The sequence below is a fragment of the Engraulis encrasicolus genome, chromosome 12 (assembly GCF_034702125.1).
Source record: "Engraulis encrasicolus isolate BLACKSEA-1 chromosome 12, IST_EnEncr_1.0, whole genome shotgun sequence".
Classification (NCBI taxonomy): Eukaryota; Metazoa; Chordata; class Actinopteri; order Clupeiformes; family Engraulidae; genus Engraulis; species Engraulis encrasicolus.
Genome location: NC_085868.1, coordinates 11,537,560 through 11,552,559, shown reverse-complemented (window position 1 = coordinate 11,552,559; position 15,000 = coordinate 11,537,560). Strand labels below are relative to the sequence as shown.

General features: G+C 43.7%; 1 protein-coding gene across 2 annotated transcripts in view; it reads left to right on the top strand.

Moving 5' to 3' along the window:
- Positions 1–15,000, top strand: part of rasgrf2a (Ras protein-specific guanine nucleotide-releasing factor 2a) — a 63,383-nt gene that overhangs the window by 19,231 nt on the left and 29,152 nt on the right. For both annotated transcript variants that reach the window (XM_063211635.1, XM_063211634.1), the window contains exons 3-12: positions 1,939–2,086; positions 2,566–2,655; positions 4,886–5,139; positions 5,625–5,704; positions 6,140–6,333; positions 7,113–7,222; positions 8,059–8,177; positions 9,811–9,971; positions 12,196–12,262; positions 13,219–13,355. In XM_063211635.1, coding sequence (XP_063067705.1) covers positions 1,939–2,086; positions 2,566–2,655; positions 4,886–5,139; positions 5,625–5,704; positions 6,140–6,333; positions 7,113–7,222; positions 8,059–8,177; positions 9,811–9,971; positions 12,196–12,262; positions 13,219–13,355 — 1,360 coding nt within the window. The remainder of the gene's footprint in view (positions 1–1,938; positions 2,087–2,565; positions 2,656–4,885; positions 5,140–5,624; positions 5,705–6,139; positions 6,334–7,112; positions 7,223–8,058; positions 8,178–9,810; positions 9,972–12,195; positions 12,263–13,218; positions 13,356–15,000) is intronic.

Here is a 15,000-nt window from a genome sequence, read left to right as displayed (position 1 = left end):
AAAAAATATTTTTTACGTTCCACTACACTTCGCTTGCTCATTTCAGAAAGGTGACTATTCGCTTATCACCATAATTGCTCTGCGTTTATTTAATCAGTCGTGTGTGTGCGTTCTCCAGTGCGCATTTGCACATGGCCATGTTTGGCACGACCTACTTCACAATCTACCCTTCACCCAGGCCAGCAAGCAAGCACACAGCTCCTGTCATCCTCGGCCTACAGACGCAATCAGCAAGCGTCATTTCACACATTTCCACCACGATGTTGCTTTGCATTGTTACGACACCCTCTCAAGTTATCTCCACGGCCACAGTAAAATAATGTAGGGTTCGATTTCGATTTTACATCTTGTGCTTCAACAGTACTTTCTAAGTGTTGAATTAACACTGCATTTTTTTTACTGTGTAGGGCTGGGAATATTCTGTTTTCCACGTCATTACATACTTGCCATTTACAGTTGCTGACGTGTTGATGTACATGGAGTGCACAGTGAATCATATAGACACACATCCCCTGGAGCCATGCTGGTTTTGATGCCTTGTTGAATTGCACGTCAGCCGTGAAGGAGGGGGCAGGTTTTCAACCGATCTCATTGGCTTGGAAATAGACCTCGAAGACTAAGGTCTATACGTGCCATAAGGGTACGACTGCTGGTTTGCCATCACAAGTACAGCAGTGGTGCCTTCCATGACAGCCATCATCATCATGTATCATCAGACTAAGCTGTAGGTAAGAATAGTGCCAGTCAGCAGAGTGCAGAGTCTTTCAGTCCACTATTTATGTTGTGATACCATGGGCTCTCTCTCTCTCTCTCTCTCTCTCTCTCTCTCTCTCTCTCTCTCTCTCTCTCTCTCTCTCTCTCTCTCTCTCTCTCTCTCTCTGTGTGTCTCTTTCTCTCTCTCTCCCTCTCCCTCTCCCTCTCTCTCTCTCTCGTTATTCCACATTATTCACACACCTTGGCTGAAGAGAGTTGCATAATGTAAAGGCCTGATGGCATGGAAGCACTGAGGACAGGCGCAAGACCACAGCCATACGCCAATGGCACATGGGACATTAAGTAGGTAGAATCAAAGAAAATGGGGGCACACCTTGCATCAATTTTTTCCTCTTTATTTTTGTGCACAGACGCGTTTCGGCGTGTGCCTTCCTCACACTGAGCGCGTCCTTTGCCAAAACTGTTCAGTATAGTGACAGCTTTGGGAAAGACGCTGTTCTTCATTCTATTGGTTTTGGCTGGTAATGACTTGTAGCACCTATCACTGACTCCTCTGCCCATCTTCCCTCTCTCTTTTATCTCTTCCACTTCCTCTCGTCCTCCTGTAGTCAGAGACGGTTTAGGTAGGAGGAGACATGTCAATGGTGTAAGCGTCCATAGAAATTAACGGTGAAGATTCGTAACGCAAATATGGCGTCTACCCGCACATCTCCCGCCTTTCTGGTAACAAGAGCCAATGTGCCTGCTGAGCTGCATTGCCATTGATCACGAAATGTTGCGCATGCTCAGTTCTGAAAAGCCGTTGCTCTCGTGCCGTTCTGGAACTACTGTGCCTGCGCTCTGTCAAAAAAAATGTGAGAAAAAGTGGCGTAAAAAGCTTTATTTTGACTCGTATGACACAACCAAGTAGTCTAGATTGATCAGTTTTTCACGGTGGTTTCAACCATATGGTTTTCACAACCGCTGGGTTCCCTCCCGTCCTATACTCAGTTTCCCCATTCATTTTTCCCATTGACTCTCAGATCTGGTCTCACTAATCGCGAAATAGCACCCCGAAGGCGTCAACAAGATGACGGCGTAGTGACGTAACTGCAGTTACTCTGACATCATCATTGAGCGCGAGGTGCTCATGCACAAGTGCATCCACCTGGTTGAGATCACTGAAGCAACATCACTAACCTCCTTTTCCATCTTCCTCCTCTCTTCTATCTCTTCATCTTCTAGTTACTCTGACATCATCATCGAGCGCGAGGTGCTCATGCAGAAGTACATCCACCTGGTGCAGATCATGGAGACGGAGAAGGTGGCGGCCAACCAGCTGAGGAAGCAGCTGGAGGACCAGGACACCGAGATCGATAGACTCAAGGCTGAGGTGCGCCCGCCCCGCACGCAGGCACACACTCACACATGCACAAGTGCACACACACACGCACGCACGCACGCAGGTACACACACACACCTGCATGCACGCACACACGCACGCAGGAGCACAAACACACACACACATACATTCGCAGGCACACACACACACATACATTCGCAGGCGCGCGCACACACACACACACACACACACACACACACACACACACACACACACACACACACACACACACACACACACACACACACACACACACACACACACACACACACACACACACACACACACAGAAGACATAGATATAAGATAACGATATTGGCACAAAATCCATTCTATATGTTTTGGGAGGGACCTTTTTGGAAGATATGCCCTGGGTGCTTTACTTTATTTGGATAATGACAAAATATGGAGTATGATAATGTGGAGTTTGCTGAAAGAAATATTTTTTGTGTGTTTTTTTTCATTTTCAGATTTTGGTTCTGAACAGAACTAAGGAGAGGATGGGACCCTTCCAAAGTAGTCAGGAGGAAGAAGACGCAGACATCAAAAATATCAAGAAGGTAAATATCATGCTCGCTCATGCAGTACAGCCTCTATGGCACAAACTCCAAATTATAGCACGGGGTTTAGGACACACCAGTCTTTGTACAGTCAGGAACATCATGTCGATTCCTTTGTATGTACTGTATGTCTACTGCATGTGAAGAAATGTACAAATAAAGTTGACATTGAGTTTTTATATACATTAGTGGAAAAGCACAACTGGTGCGCAATTCACATACACATACACGTGTATACACATACTGTAATATGCCTGATCACCAAAATGCAATAATTTCATTTTACTCCACACTGAAAACTACAGCAATAGAATGTCAGAAGCAGTAGGCCTATATGCTGTCTAGGTTTGCAGCCCTGGGGTGCGTTTCTCGAAAACATAGTTGTTAGCCAGTTAGCATAGCAGAAAGCATAGTTGTTAGCCAGTTATTAACTTCAGTAGTTGCTAATGGGAAATTGCATTGCAAACAACAAAGTAGCTAATGTAGTTAGCAACTACGATTTCGAGAAATGCACCCCTGGGTTGTTCAGTACCTTGCCTCCTCCTCTGACCAGACACGGCCAGGATTTAGCCAGACACTGTCCACCCAGCTTAGAGTTGAGTGTGTCTTATCCTGGGGTCTTTCCAATAATGTGGATCAGACCTACTTTACAGTACAAGCCTGGTCAAGTAGAGTAAGTGGCTAACTTCTGTGCCACGGTATAAATACTCTCCAACAAGCCAGGGAGCACTTGTGCTTGTTAGTTTTCCACTTCAATAAGCCAGGGCATGAACACATAGTTTGGTAGCATCATTAAAACCTATATTTATACTTGTATACAGTAGGTGTGTGCATGTAATATGTGCATGGGCAAGGGCAAGGCACGGTAAGACAAGTTTGTGCATGTAGTACTGTATGTGCATGCAATACAGGGCTTGACGTTACCTATTTTCCTCAACGGCCACTGTGGCTACTGGTTTTCCAGAGTCACTAGCCATTCAGCCTTTCTGCTAGCTACAGTTTTGTTGTCACTTCTGTTGTCAGTTTTGTTGTCAGTTCCTTTGTTTGTTCTGTAGTCTTGCCTTTATATACAAACAATTGATGCAAGAACAAATTGATATTGATGGATAAGAATAAATTAACTGTCAAAGTGGCTTGTGAGACTGAACCTGTCAGCCACAGCCAAGTTTTACCAGCATTTGGCTGGTTAGCAGGTGCCAGTGTCAAGCCCTAATGCAATATACTGTAATGTTTGTGTGCGCACATTATATCTGCAATGACAGTGAGTGCATACACTGACTTTGAAAATCCAAATACTGATGAGAGGAAATAGTTTGTTAGAAGGTGTACCATTGAAACCTATATTTATGTTATATACTGTATCAGTAGGTGTGAATGTATTACATTTACATGCAAAGGGATGCTGCTGTGCACACATTACACATATGCTATTGCAGGGCATGCATGTAGACATATACCCTTATATGAGCTAAAAGAGAGCGAGTGTGTGTGTGCACGCATGTGTCCGGCTGTGTGTCTGTCTGTGTTTGCTTATAATCTTTGCTGGCTAATATTTTGATGTGTTATATTTACACTTTAGATGTGCATTATGCCTAATGTCTTTGAGTATGTGTGTGTATACCCTTTAGAAGTACACAGGTGTCAAACTCAAGATATAGCCGCCAAAGTAATTTTATGTGGCCTGCGAGATAATTAAAAAATGTGTATAAGGTAAAATGATAATAATAATGATAAGAAAATAAATAATAATAAAAAAATAAACATAAAAATAAAAAATAAGAATTTAAGCTAGGGGAAAGCATCTGAGAACAGCTTTGTCTTGAGTCTAGATTTAAAGCTATCAATAGTGGGTGCATTTTTTACGTCATCAGATCAGCGAGATGACACAAATACATTACACACTGTATTTAGAGCTCCCACTGAATATTAGCCTGTCACGCATCTGCTGTTGCCAGAATGACAATGACCAAGTTGTAATGCACTTTATCACTAAAGGCCCAGTGTAATGTCGTAGTGGTGTAGTATTATGGTAGTTACATTTTTCAGTGGCTATTATTACAGCGTTCCAAGGCAGCTCTAAATACAATGTGTAATGTATTTGTGTCATCATTATTATTATTTTTTTATTTTTTTTATCATTATTATTATCATTTTACCTTATGTTTTATCTCAATGTTTTAAATGTTCTTTGAGTCTAATTTATTTCCTTCTTTCTTCCATGTTTCCACAGGTGCAGAGCTTAATGCGCGGCTGGCTGTGCCGGCGCAGGTGGAAGATCATCGTGCAGGACTACATCTGCTCGCCGCACGCCGAGAGCATGCGCAAGCGCAACCAGATCGTCTTCAACATGGTGGAGGCGGAGACGGAGTACGTGCACCAGCTCTCCATCCTGGTCAACTGCTTCCTGCGCCCGCTCCGCATGGCCGCCAGCTCCAAGAAGCCGCCCATCAGCCACGACGACGTCAGCAGTGTCTTCCTCAACAGGTAGCAATGTCATGAAATACAAGAGACACACAAACACATACTATACATACTGTATACACACACACACACACACACACACACACACACACACACACACACACACACACACACACACACACACACACACACACACACACACACACACACACACACACACACACACACACACCCTAGCATGGCCACCTCATGTCTTCCTTATAAGATCTCCGACTCCCAAGCTGTTTCTCTTTCTTTCTTTCTTTCTTTCTTTCTTTCTTTCTTTCTTTCTTTCTTTCTTTCTTTCTGTCTTCTTCTGATTTATTCCTCAGTGAAGCAAAACCCGCGTGTGTGCGTGCGAGCGAGTGAGAGTGTGTGCGTGTACGTGTGTGTTTGTGTGTGTGAACTCACACCTATGCCCTGAAAGCCTTCACCCCACACCATCTTACTAAGAGAGCTCTGATGTAATGATGCAGTTTTTGACTGGGTCCCTTTCATCTCTGCTGCAGTGAGACCATCATGTTCCTGCATGAGATATTCCACCAAGGCCTCAAGGCTCGCATCGCCAACTGGCCAACACTAGTCCTAGGTAAGCACTCTTCAGCATTCAACGCTGTCAGGTTGAAAAAAATATTGGCCCTTTATTTAGGAAAGTCTAGCTTGGATGTAAAAGACATTTTAAAAAGGGCAATCCCCCTCCAGTTGAAGAAAGAATAAGGTCATATTGGATACACATTTTAGACTTGGAAGTTTTGTCTTTTTCATGACTGTAAGTCCATTTCTCAAGCTCACATTGTTACATTGCTTGAAGAATTATATTCTACACCCAGTCTAGAGGTGCATCTCTAAAACCATCTCTACTCTTCTGTTCCTTGAAGATGTCTACTCTTCTTTTAACAAAGTCGGGTGAACTTTTTAATTTCACCGTTTCGTAGCACATGAAATCTGTTGAGAGATTGTATTATGTATCTTATGTACCTCTAAAACTCTCCCAACCCCTCTCTCTCTCCCCTCCTCTCCCCAGCTGACCTGTTCGACATCCTGCTGCCGATGCTGAACATCTACCAGGAGTTTGTGCGTAACCACCAGTACAGCCTTCAGGTGCTGGCCAACTGCAAGCAGAACCGCGACTTCGACAAGCTGCTCAAGCAGTACGAGGCCAACGCGGCCTGCGAAGGACGCATGCTTGAGACCTTCCTCACCTACCCTATGTTCCAGGTAACGACTGGACGTAATACCAATGTGTGTGTGTGTGTGTGTGTGTGAGTGTGTGTGTGTGTGTGTGTGTGTGTGTGTGTGTGTGTGTGTGTGTGTGTGTGTGTGTGTGTGTGTGCGTGTGTGTGTGTGTGTGTGTGTGTGTGTGTTTCAGGCATTGTTCCCGGCCTGTACACAATCAATCGTTCAGAGAAAGTGTGTGTGACTTTATGATGATGGCGCCACTGATGGCTCCATTGCAGTGAATAGTTTTGGAAGAAGTACTTGCAAACTTAGACAAAGATAAGTAAAAAGTTGAAGTCACTTCTTGATGTAGTAGGAGGATGTTTTTGTGTTGCCATGCAGCCACATGGATGACTCAATAGGACACTATTTTGGCGGTTAAACGGGACAGTTTATCTTCAGTGGGAACATCAGTTGGCTAACACTACGAACCACTAATCTAAACTTTCCCTTGTGCTCCTTTCCTTTTCCTTTCTCACATTTGCGGTCTGTCTGTCTGTCTATCTATCTCTCTCTCTCTCTCTCTCTCTCTCTCTCTCTCTCTCTCTCTCTCTCCCTCTCTTTCTCTCTTTATCTTTACCTCTCTCTCTCTCTCTCTCTCTCTCTCTCTCTCTCTCTCTCTCTCTCTCTCTCTCTCTCTCTCTCTCTCTCCCTCTACCTCTATATTTAAATCTCTATATCCCTGTCTCTCTCTCTCTCTTTCCCTCCCTCTCCCTCTCTCTCTCTCTCTCTCTCTCTCTCTCTCTCTCTCTCTGTCTCTCTCTCTCTCCTTCTATTAGATCCCTCGCTACATCATCACGCTGCATGAGCTGTTGGCCCATACGCCCCATGAGCATGTGGAGAGGAAGAGTCTGGAGTTTGCCAAGTCCAAGCTGGAGGAGCTGTCCAAGTGAGTCTGGATATCTGGCCACGTCTGCTAGTGGTGTGGATTGGCACTGCCCTCACAATCTGATTCGATCACGATTCGGGAGGTAGCGATTCGATTTGATTCGATCCGATCCGATTCAATTCTACAATGCATTGCAATGCATTACATTTCTACTGCAAGCAAAGCAAATGTTTCATCAGTCATGATGAGGCAATACAAGTAGTCAGATACTGAACAACAATTTATTGGCTGTTTTCTGTATCAGTCTGGATCAGTCTGTATCAGTCTTGCAATGCTTTGTAGTACTTTTATTTAATTTAACATTCATTTGCTCCTGAAATACCCACGGAAGTAATGGAAACTTAAAAAAATTGCTGCATCGATTCTGGAACTTGCCGCATTGAATCGGATCGTCCATGCCCATTCGGATCGCCGAATCGATCATTATTGACACCACTAACGTCTGCCCAAAAGATGCTTCCTAAAACATCTGACTGACACAAATCATGGTGCACAGCCCCCATATCCTATATTACCAGTTGATTGGGGCAGAGTTTGTAGCAGCTAGTGTCTAAGTGAAATGAATGGATAATAGTAATGGATAATACAAAATTAATATTCACCAAATTAGGTATGATGTAAGACAATTCCTGATGTATTACCTTGCATGTGTTAGCATAGTAAAGCATTCATTATCTCATTATCAGGAGGATTTATACAGATGTTCAGAAAAGGTCCTTAATCTTCAGATGTGATTTTATGCAATTGCATCAAAATTGGCATGAGAGATACAGCCAGGACAGACGGGAGATAAACCTTTGTCAGAAATAAACTTTTTGGTTTCTATGCATTGTTAGGATGATGCACGATGAGGTGAGCGAGACGGAGAACATCCGTAAGAACCTGGCCATCGAGAGGATGATCGTGGAGGGCTGCGACATCCTACTGGACACCAGTCAGACGTTCGTGCGCCAAGGTGAGCACAACCAACATACTGTAGCCAAACCTCGACTATAGGCCCTAATCTGAATCCATGGAATAGCGGCCGACGAGGTGTCCCGATATCAAGGGAAATAATGGACGAGGGCTGTTCGCTTTGCCAAGTCTTGACTAGACAATCAGATGCGATAGAACTAACGACGCGGTTTTGACTAGACAACCAGATGCGATAGAACTAGTTACGGCACTTCGCCAGAAAGTTAGAAACGAAGCAACTTGGACACCTGCACGCCCGCATGACATCATAGGTGTCCTTCTACCGGGGAATAAAGGACACCTGCTCAGCCAATCAGAAGACGTTCCGTCTACTCACTGGGTGATAAGTAAGGGTTAACGTTCGGCGAGAAGGTCGCTACCGTGGAATAGCAGCACGACAGAGAGAATCTTTAGACCCCGACGCGGAGCGGAGGGGTCTTGTTCTCTCTGAAGTGCTGCTATTCCACAAAGCGACCGACTCGCCGAAAGTTAACCCGCTTATTATATGGATATACTTAAATGATTCACACATGGCGGGGACATTTCTTTAGGCCTATTTAATGTTAAGATTGTTGCTGCGCAAAACAAAACAGTGCCGTTGTGGAACACCGCTAGGCAACAGCTAGCCAGGACAACAGGTGTTGACTATCACAGCAGCTGATTAGAGTCTTGTTGAAAAGTCGCTTTAGCAGTGAAAAGTCTTGTTGCCATTGACAGCGGTCTGTTATAGACCAACCCGTCCATTATCGAAAAATAACAGACGTGCGAACGTTGGGGAGCCCCGTTGAAATGAATGGAGTATTCGACCGATGACGTCACACCATATAATAAGAATCAATAATGACTTTCAGGCAGCATTTCACAATAACCTTCCGCATAAATGGTTAACTAATGGTTAGCTAATGGTTTGTTGTGCATCTATAATACTATTGTAAGCATTGATATATCATTATTAAATAAATTGTATAACACTTACTAAACATTTGCTGATGACAATAATACGGTATATTAGGGCTGCACGATTGAGGAAAAAAAATATAATCGCGATTATTTACATCGAAATCACGATCACAATTATTAATCACGATTATGCAGCAGAGCTTATGCCCCACACCCCCACAATTTCCGGGGCGACATAATAATACCTTACCATTAGTTAACATTAGTTACAGTAACCATTAGTTAACCATTTAGCGGAAGGTTGTTGTGAAGGGTTACCGACTTTCAATTAAATGCTTTTTTTGCTTGTGAAAATACTGTAGAATGCTTTTGACAGCATATTTGCCTTTGCCACACTGTGTTTTTTTCCCACTAACCCATATTCTGCTACTTCTGGTTTTTCTCAAATCTTTCATGTTCACACTGCTCTCTCTCTCTCCCTCTCTCTCTCTCTCTCTCTCTCTCTCTCTCTCTCTCTCTCTCTCTCTATCTCTGTTCCTCTCTCTCTCTCTCTCTCTCTCTCTCTCTCTCTCTCTCTCTCTCTCTCTCTCTCTCTCCTTTCCCCATCCAACACAATCTGCCAACATCATTTGTGTCCCATGGGGACAAATTAGGTTCTAACAAACTAACTAACTAACTAACTAACAAACTAACTAACTAACTAACTAACCCCTCTGTCCGTCTCTCTCCTCCAGGCTCCCTGATCCAGCTGCCGTCGGTGGAGAAGGGCAAGCTGGGCATGGCGTGGCTGAGCACGCTGTCCCTGCGTAAGGAGGGCGAGCGCCAGTGCTTCCTCTTCACCAAGCACTTCCTCATCTGTACGCGCACCTCCGGGGGCAAGCTGCACCTGCTCAAGGTGAGACCAGGCTGTCGTCTCCTAGGTAACCCACACACACACACACCTGGGCCAACCAATGACTAGAAGTGCATCATCATTGGGACCCGCTACACCTGGCCACAATGATGCAGCCAAGCTAGCATAGCTTTATCCCGGGTTATTCTGTTAAGGCAGGGCCCCTGTTATAAATGTATGTGTACTCTCACCAGAATGGCAATGACTAAGTTGTAATGTATTACTCCATACTTTTCAACGGCTGTTCAACAATGTGTATTATTAAGCTACACAAAGCCAAAATAATAAATGGGTGACCAGTGGTTCCTTTGAGTAGTACTTTATAAGGAACCATTTTCAATGCTTCAAAGAACCAACAGTTCTTCAAGAAAACATTGCTCTTGGTGTGGCAAGACTGTCAGCTAGGCTGCTTTTCAGCGAGACAACCCAAACATGGACCACCTAGAGCAGCCAAACCAGCTTGCATAGCATTAGCCCTAGCTATACATAGGTTTTTTTGTTTATAAACATGGTGTTGTGAGGAGGGGCAAGATACTGGCAGCCAATCACGAGAGCTAATTTTTTGACTGACAGCGGTTTCCAACAATCAGAGGTTGAGTTGTGCGCAACCAGGGTTGCGCAGCCAGGGGAAAGCAAAAAAGAAAACCATACTATACACAAAAAAATAATGAAATAAATGGACGAGTACCACCTGCTGCACCAACTGAAGGTGAGATCGTCTCCTTGGTAACCCACACCTGGGCCAACTCATTAGCACATTTCACACGTTGGGGTTGCCGGCACCTGGGCATTCTGAAGCAGCTAAGCATGGTCGTATGCTCAAGCAATCTTTATCCCCACTAATACACGGCAGAAAAAAATGGTTGCTTACTGGTCCTTCAGAATAATGTCCTTAGAAGCACCTTTTGAAGTGTTTCAAAGAACCACCGAGGCAACAGTGACTCAAGGCTAGACAAGGCTGCCATCTCCTAGGTAACCCTATGATACTCCTGGGCCAAGGGCACATGGGCATATGCTCATGCTACCAAGCGACCTTGCAAAGCTGTACCCCCAGATTCCCCGTTAGAGAATAATAATGAATAGTTATTATTCATGGCAATGCCATAGAACAGGGGTGTCACACTCAAAATTGACAGAGGGCCAAAATCGAAATCTTTAGTGAAGTCGTGGGTCGATCTCAATATATATATTGAGATATACGTATATTAAAATGACTAAAATTGTGCTTGTATGCACTTAGTATACACATAGTTCAATTTCATGCACACTCTTTCCCATCCTATACGAGTTCAAATGTGCCTGCACATATTGGGTAGCATGTTTCAGTGTGAGCTGTTTCATTGGCCTGGGTCCACTTATATTCCATGACACACCGAATTTCATGATCAAGACTTATTACGTACAAAATACAATGATGACTGCACAGTATGTGGGCCAACTGTAATAGATTTTTGAAATGATCTTGCGGACCGAATAACATTGCCCCATGGGCCAGATTTGGCCACTGGGCCTGAGTTTGGCATCCCTGCCATAGAATGTTCAGTCAAAGTTGAAACCAATTGACATTGCCAAAACAAGTGACTGAGGTGCTGTTTCCACGTAGCAGGATATTTTTTTAGCAGGGTATTTTTTTTTCTCCTGTTGAGGTGTAAACGCAACATGTGGATAAAAATAAATCCTCCATTGTAACAAATGCGTTTCAGCCCCCTAAACAGCATATTTTTTTCTCCTGCTTTTTATACCTGGATTTTAAATATCTGTTACGTGGAAATGGAAGGCCAAAACCAATGCAAAACCAATGCAACCAGGAGAAAAAAATATCCACATATAAAAATATCCAGCTACGTGGAAACAGCACCTGACAGTCAATGCAGCCCCTAACACTGACTGTAATTTACTGTAATTGTCATGCTCGAACTTTCTTAATTTACAACCTGCATTTTCAACCTAATGGTAACTAATACTTGCAAAAAATACTTTAAAAAAAGCCAATACCCTTTACACCAACTGTTTCACTACGTACTGTTCCATGGTGTTTCACTACGTACTACTCCGTTTACAATTTATCATAAAACTAAAAGTGATTCTGAAATTCAATTTTGAATAGAATTACACCATCAATGAATCATCAAAGTATAAGTTAGTTAGTGTGAGATATCACTCACTCACCATCCCATGATTGGAACAATACACTGACGTGACGATCGATGCTTGTCCATTCCTACAGCAAGGAGGAGCGCTATCCCTGATCGAGTGCACACTCATGGAGGAGCTGGATGCCAGTGATGAGGACTGTAAGTGAACCTTTCCACATTATGGACATAACCTTCCACTACCGTCTGTTTTGTTCTGTTGAGTCTCAGTATGTCTTTGTAATGTTGTTTTTTGTTTTATGTTATATGTAAAGCGTCTTTGAGTGCCATGAAAAGCGCTATATAAAACTCATGTATTATTATTATTATTATTATTGTGGTTACAGACGATTATATGGGGAAAAACAATTTTATGTCTGGGAAGGGCTGTTATGCGAACTGTAAATGGGTGTAATGGATATGTCTCTTTATGACTTTGAACTTAATTGATTTGGTTGGGATGTTTGCCTAATTGGAAGCCAACAGAAAAAAACCAAGGAGGAGATAAGGAGATATGAAATGTAATTAGGCACTGAGCTGAAGAACAACAGACATCCACAACATACTATAAATGAAAAATCTGCACATTAGCACCCATTTTAGTCAATCAAGTGGCGAGTCAACCGCTAGTACATTATTCAGACATTGAATTTGAGAATTCTGAATCTAGCATCTGGCTAGGTTAGCCTTCATCCAATCAGCAAAAGACCATTACAAATGTGTGGAGAAACAAAGACCAATACACTACACATTTTGCGAGACGTAACAAGGACAGTCACAGTGACAGTACATACCGTAACTATGCAAAAATATTGCTAATAACTGTTGTGTTAAAGTGTAGTGGAAAGTGCGCACATCCAGCAAAAAAGCATCAGCAGGTGCCAAATCAAAAAACTGTCACACGTAAGAGCGGGAAAGGATCTGCACACTGCTTGCAAAAGACTTAATTTATTAGGAGCCACGTTTCGATCATAGATCTTCTTCAGGCATCTTGAGGCATCCTGCCTGAAGAAGATCTATGATCGAAGCGTTGCTCCTAATAAATTAAGTCTTTTGCAAGCAGTGTGCAGACCCTTTCCCGCTCCTACTTATAACTGTTGTTTCCCTCTGATACCCAGACAACAGCGCTGGTCAGGGCTTGAACCACCTGGAGTTTAAGATCGTGGTGGAGCCTCAAGACGGGCCGTCCTTCTCCGTGGTGCTGCTGGCGCCCTCACGCCAGGAGAAGGCTGCCTGGACCAGCGACATCAGCCAGGTGAGACCCAGGGGCGGAGCTATAGGGGGGGCAAGCAGGGCATCTGCCCCTGGGCCCAGGGCCCTCCTGTATGGGTGGTGGGGCACTATTATGACCTTTGCAGGCTGTACATGACCATTGGAGGCTATATGGGGGGGGCTATCTGTGTTTTGCCCTGGGGCCCTGTGTGCAATTGTTCGCCACTGGTGAGACCCCTACCACATACGCAAATATAACATGACCGACATCACGCCTGAAGCCCTAGTTTAGAGCCTGTTTTTTGCAGTGTCCTGCACAAAGCAAAGGAGAAGGCCGCCTGGACCAGCGACATCAGCCAGATGACACAATGAGAGGCGAAAAAGAGAAAGTAGCAAAAGAAAGTCAAAGTTCCATCTGCCTGTGCTATGAAAGCCCTCCACATACCGAATCTGACAAACTGTGGGGCACTGCTCTGCCAACATTCGATTCCATTGTTATCAATACAATCTCACGCACTGACGCAAAACTATTGTCTGAATGCACTAGCTAATATGCTATGTTTACTGCATACAATGCAGAAGACAAAACTTACACCATTACCTCGAAACAAGTCTAAAACGAGTTTAAAATAATTATTTCATGACGAACAAATAAACAGTGTAGTTCAGTTACCAGACAGCAGACAGTTAAGGACAAAACCAACCAAATAGCCAAAACAATAGTGAAAAACAGAAGAGGAGAATAATGCCATGCTCTGTGTAGAGAATGCTTCTTTTCTTGGGCATCTAGGCACAAGAGAGATAGACACACAGGCACTAGAGAGTGGAGTTACCGCAGGCCCAACAGCCAATGACATAACACCAAAGACCCATCTGGTACCATGGCAACTGTTTTGGGTTTGACCTAATGAAATTGGATGGCCTGGAAATCAAAGGGGATCACTCGAAATGTCTAGTCATGGAAAATGACATGTTTCCAATAATATAGCATAATAAGGTAATATTCTGATTAAATCTCCACATACTGTACGATCTTAAAATGTCGTAAATATCGATAGGTTTAGTAGTCTACCTGTACAAATACAGTTAACTGTTTTCAGTTGGGCCTAGTGAAATTGGGAGTAATGTACAAGGAAAGACAGCTTTCTTTTTTAGAACGGTGTCATTTCGGATACTTCTGGTCTATTTTTCTGCCTTTAACTTTGGCACCTGTCATGTTCGACAGCTTTATGTCATAGGCTGAGGTAGGCTACATGCCACAAGGACAGGTGTTTCTAGAACATTCGGAGAGATGTGCAATTTTCAGGTGTCTTCTGCCGTGCTGAGAAAAAGCTGTAATTTTTGAGTCACAAGCCCATTTGTGTTGCTGTGAATTCGCGGCAGTCACATCAAGTAGCCTACCTTGTCACTGAAATAGTTATGAAACATGAATTTCACACATCTCCTAGAGCCGAAGTGGCACTTTTTTTTAATTGTGTAGGGAAACAAGCAAGCACATGAGGTTCTCAACCTTTTTTGGACAAACGTCCCCAAATGACCCCCTCACCCCCTGATGAGCCTGCCAATGCCCAGCCAACCCATCATCATGAGGTGGATAAAGCAAGCGGTGCGGTACTGTGGCATCTGTGGAAGGGGGGAGGAAGGCATCTGTGCTACAGAGTGTGTGTTCAACAAAGCATCACGCTTGA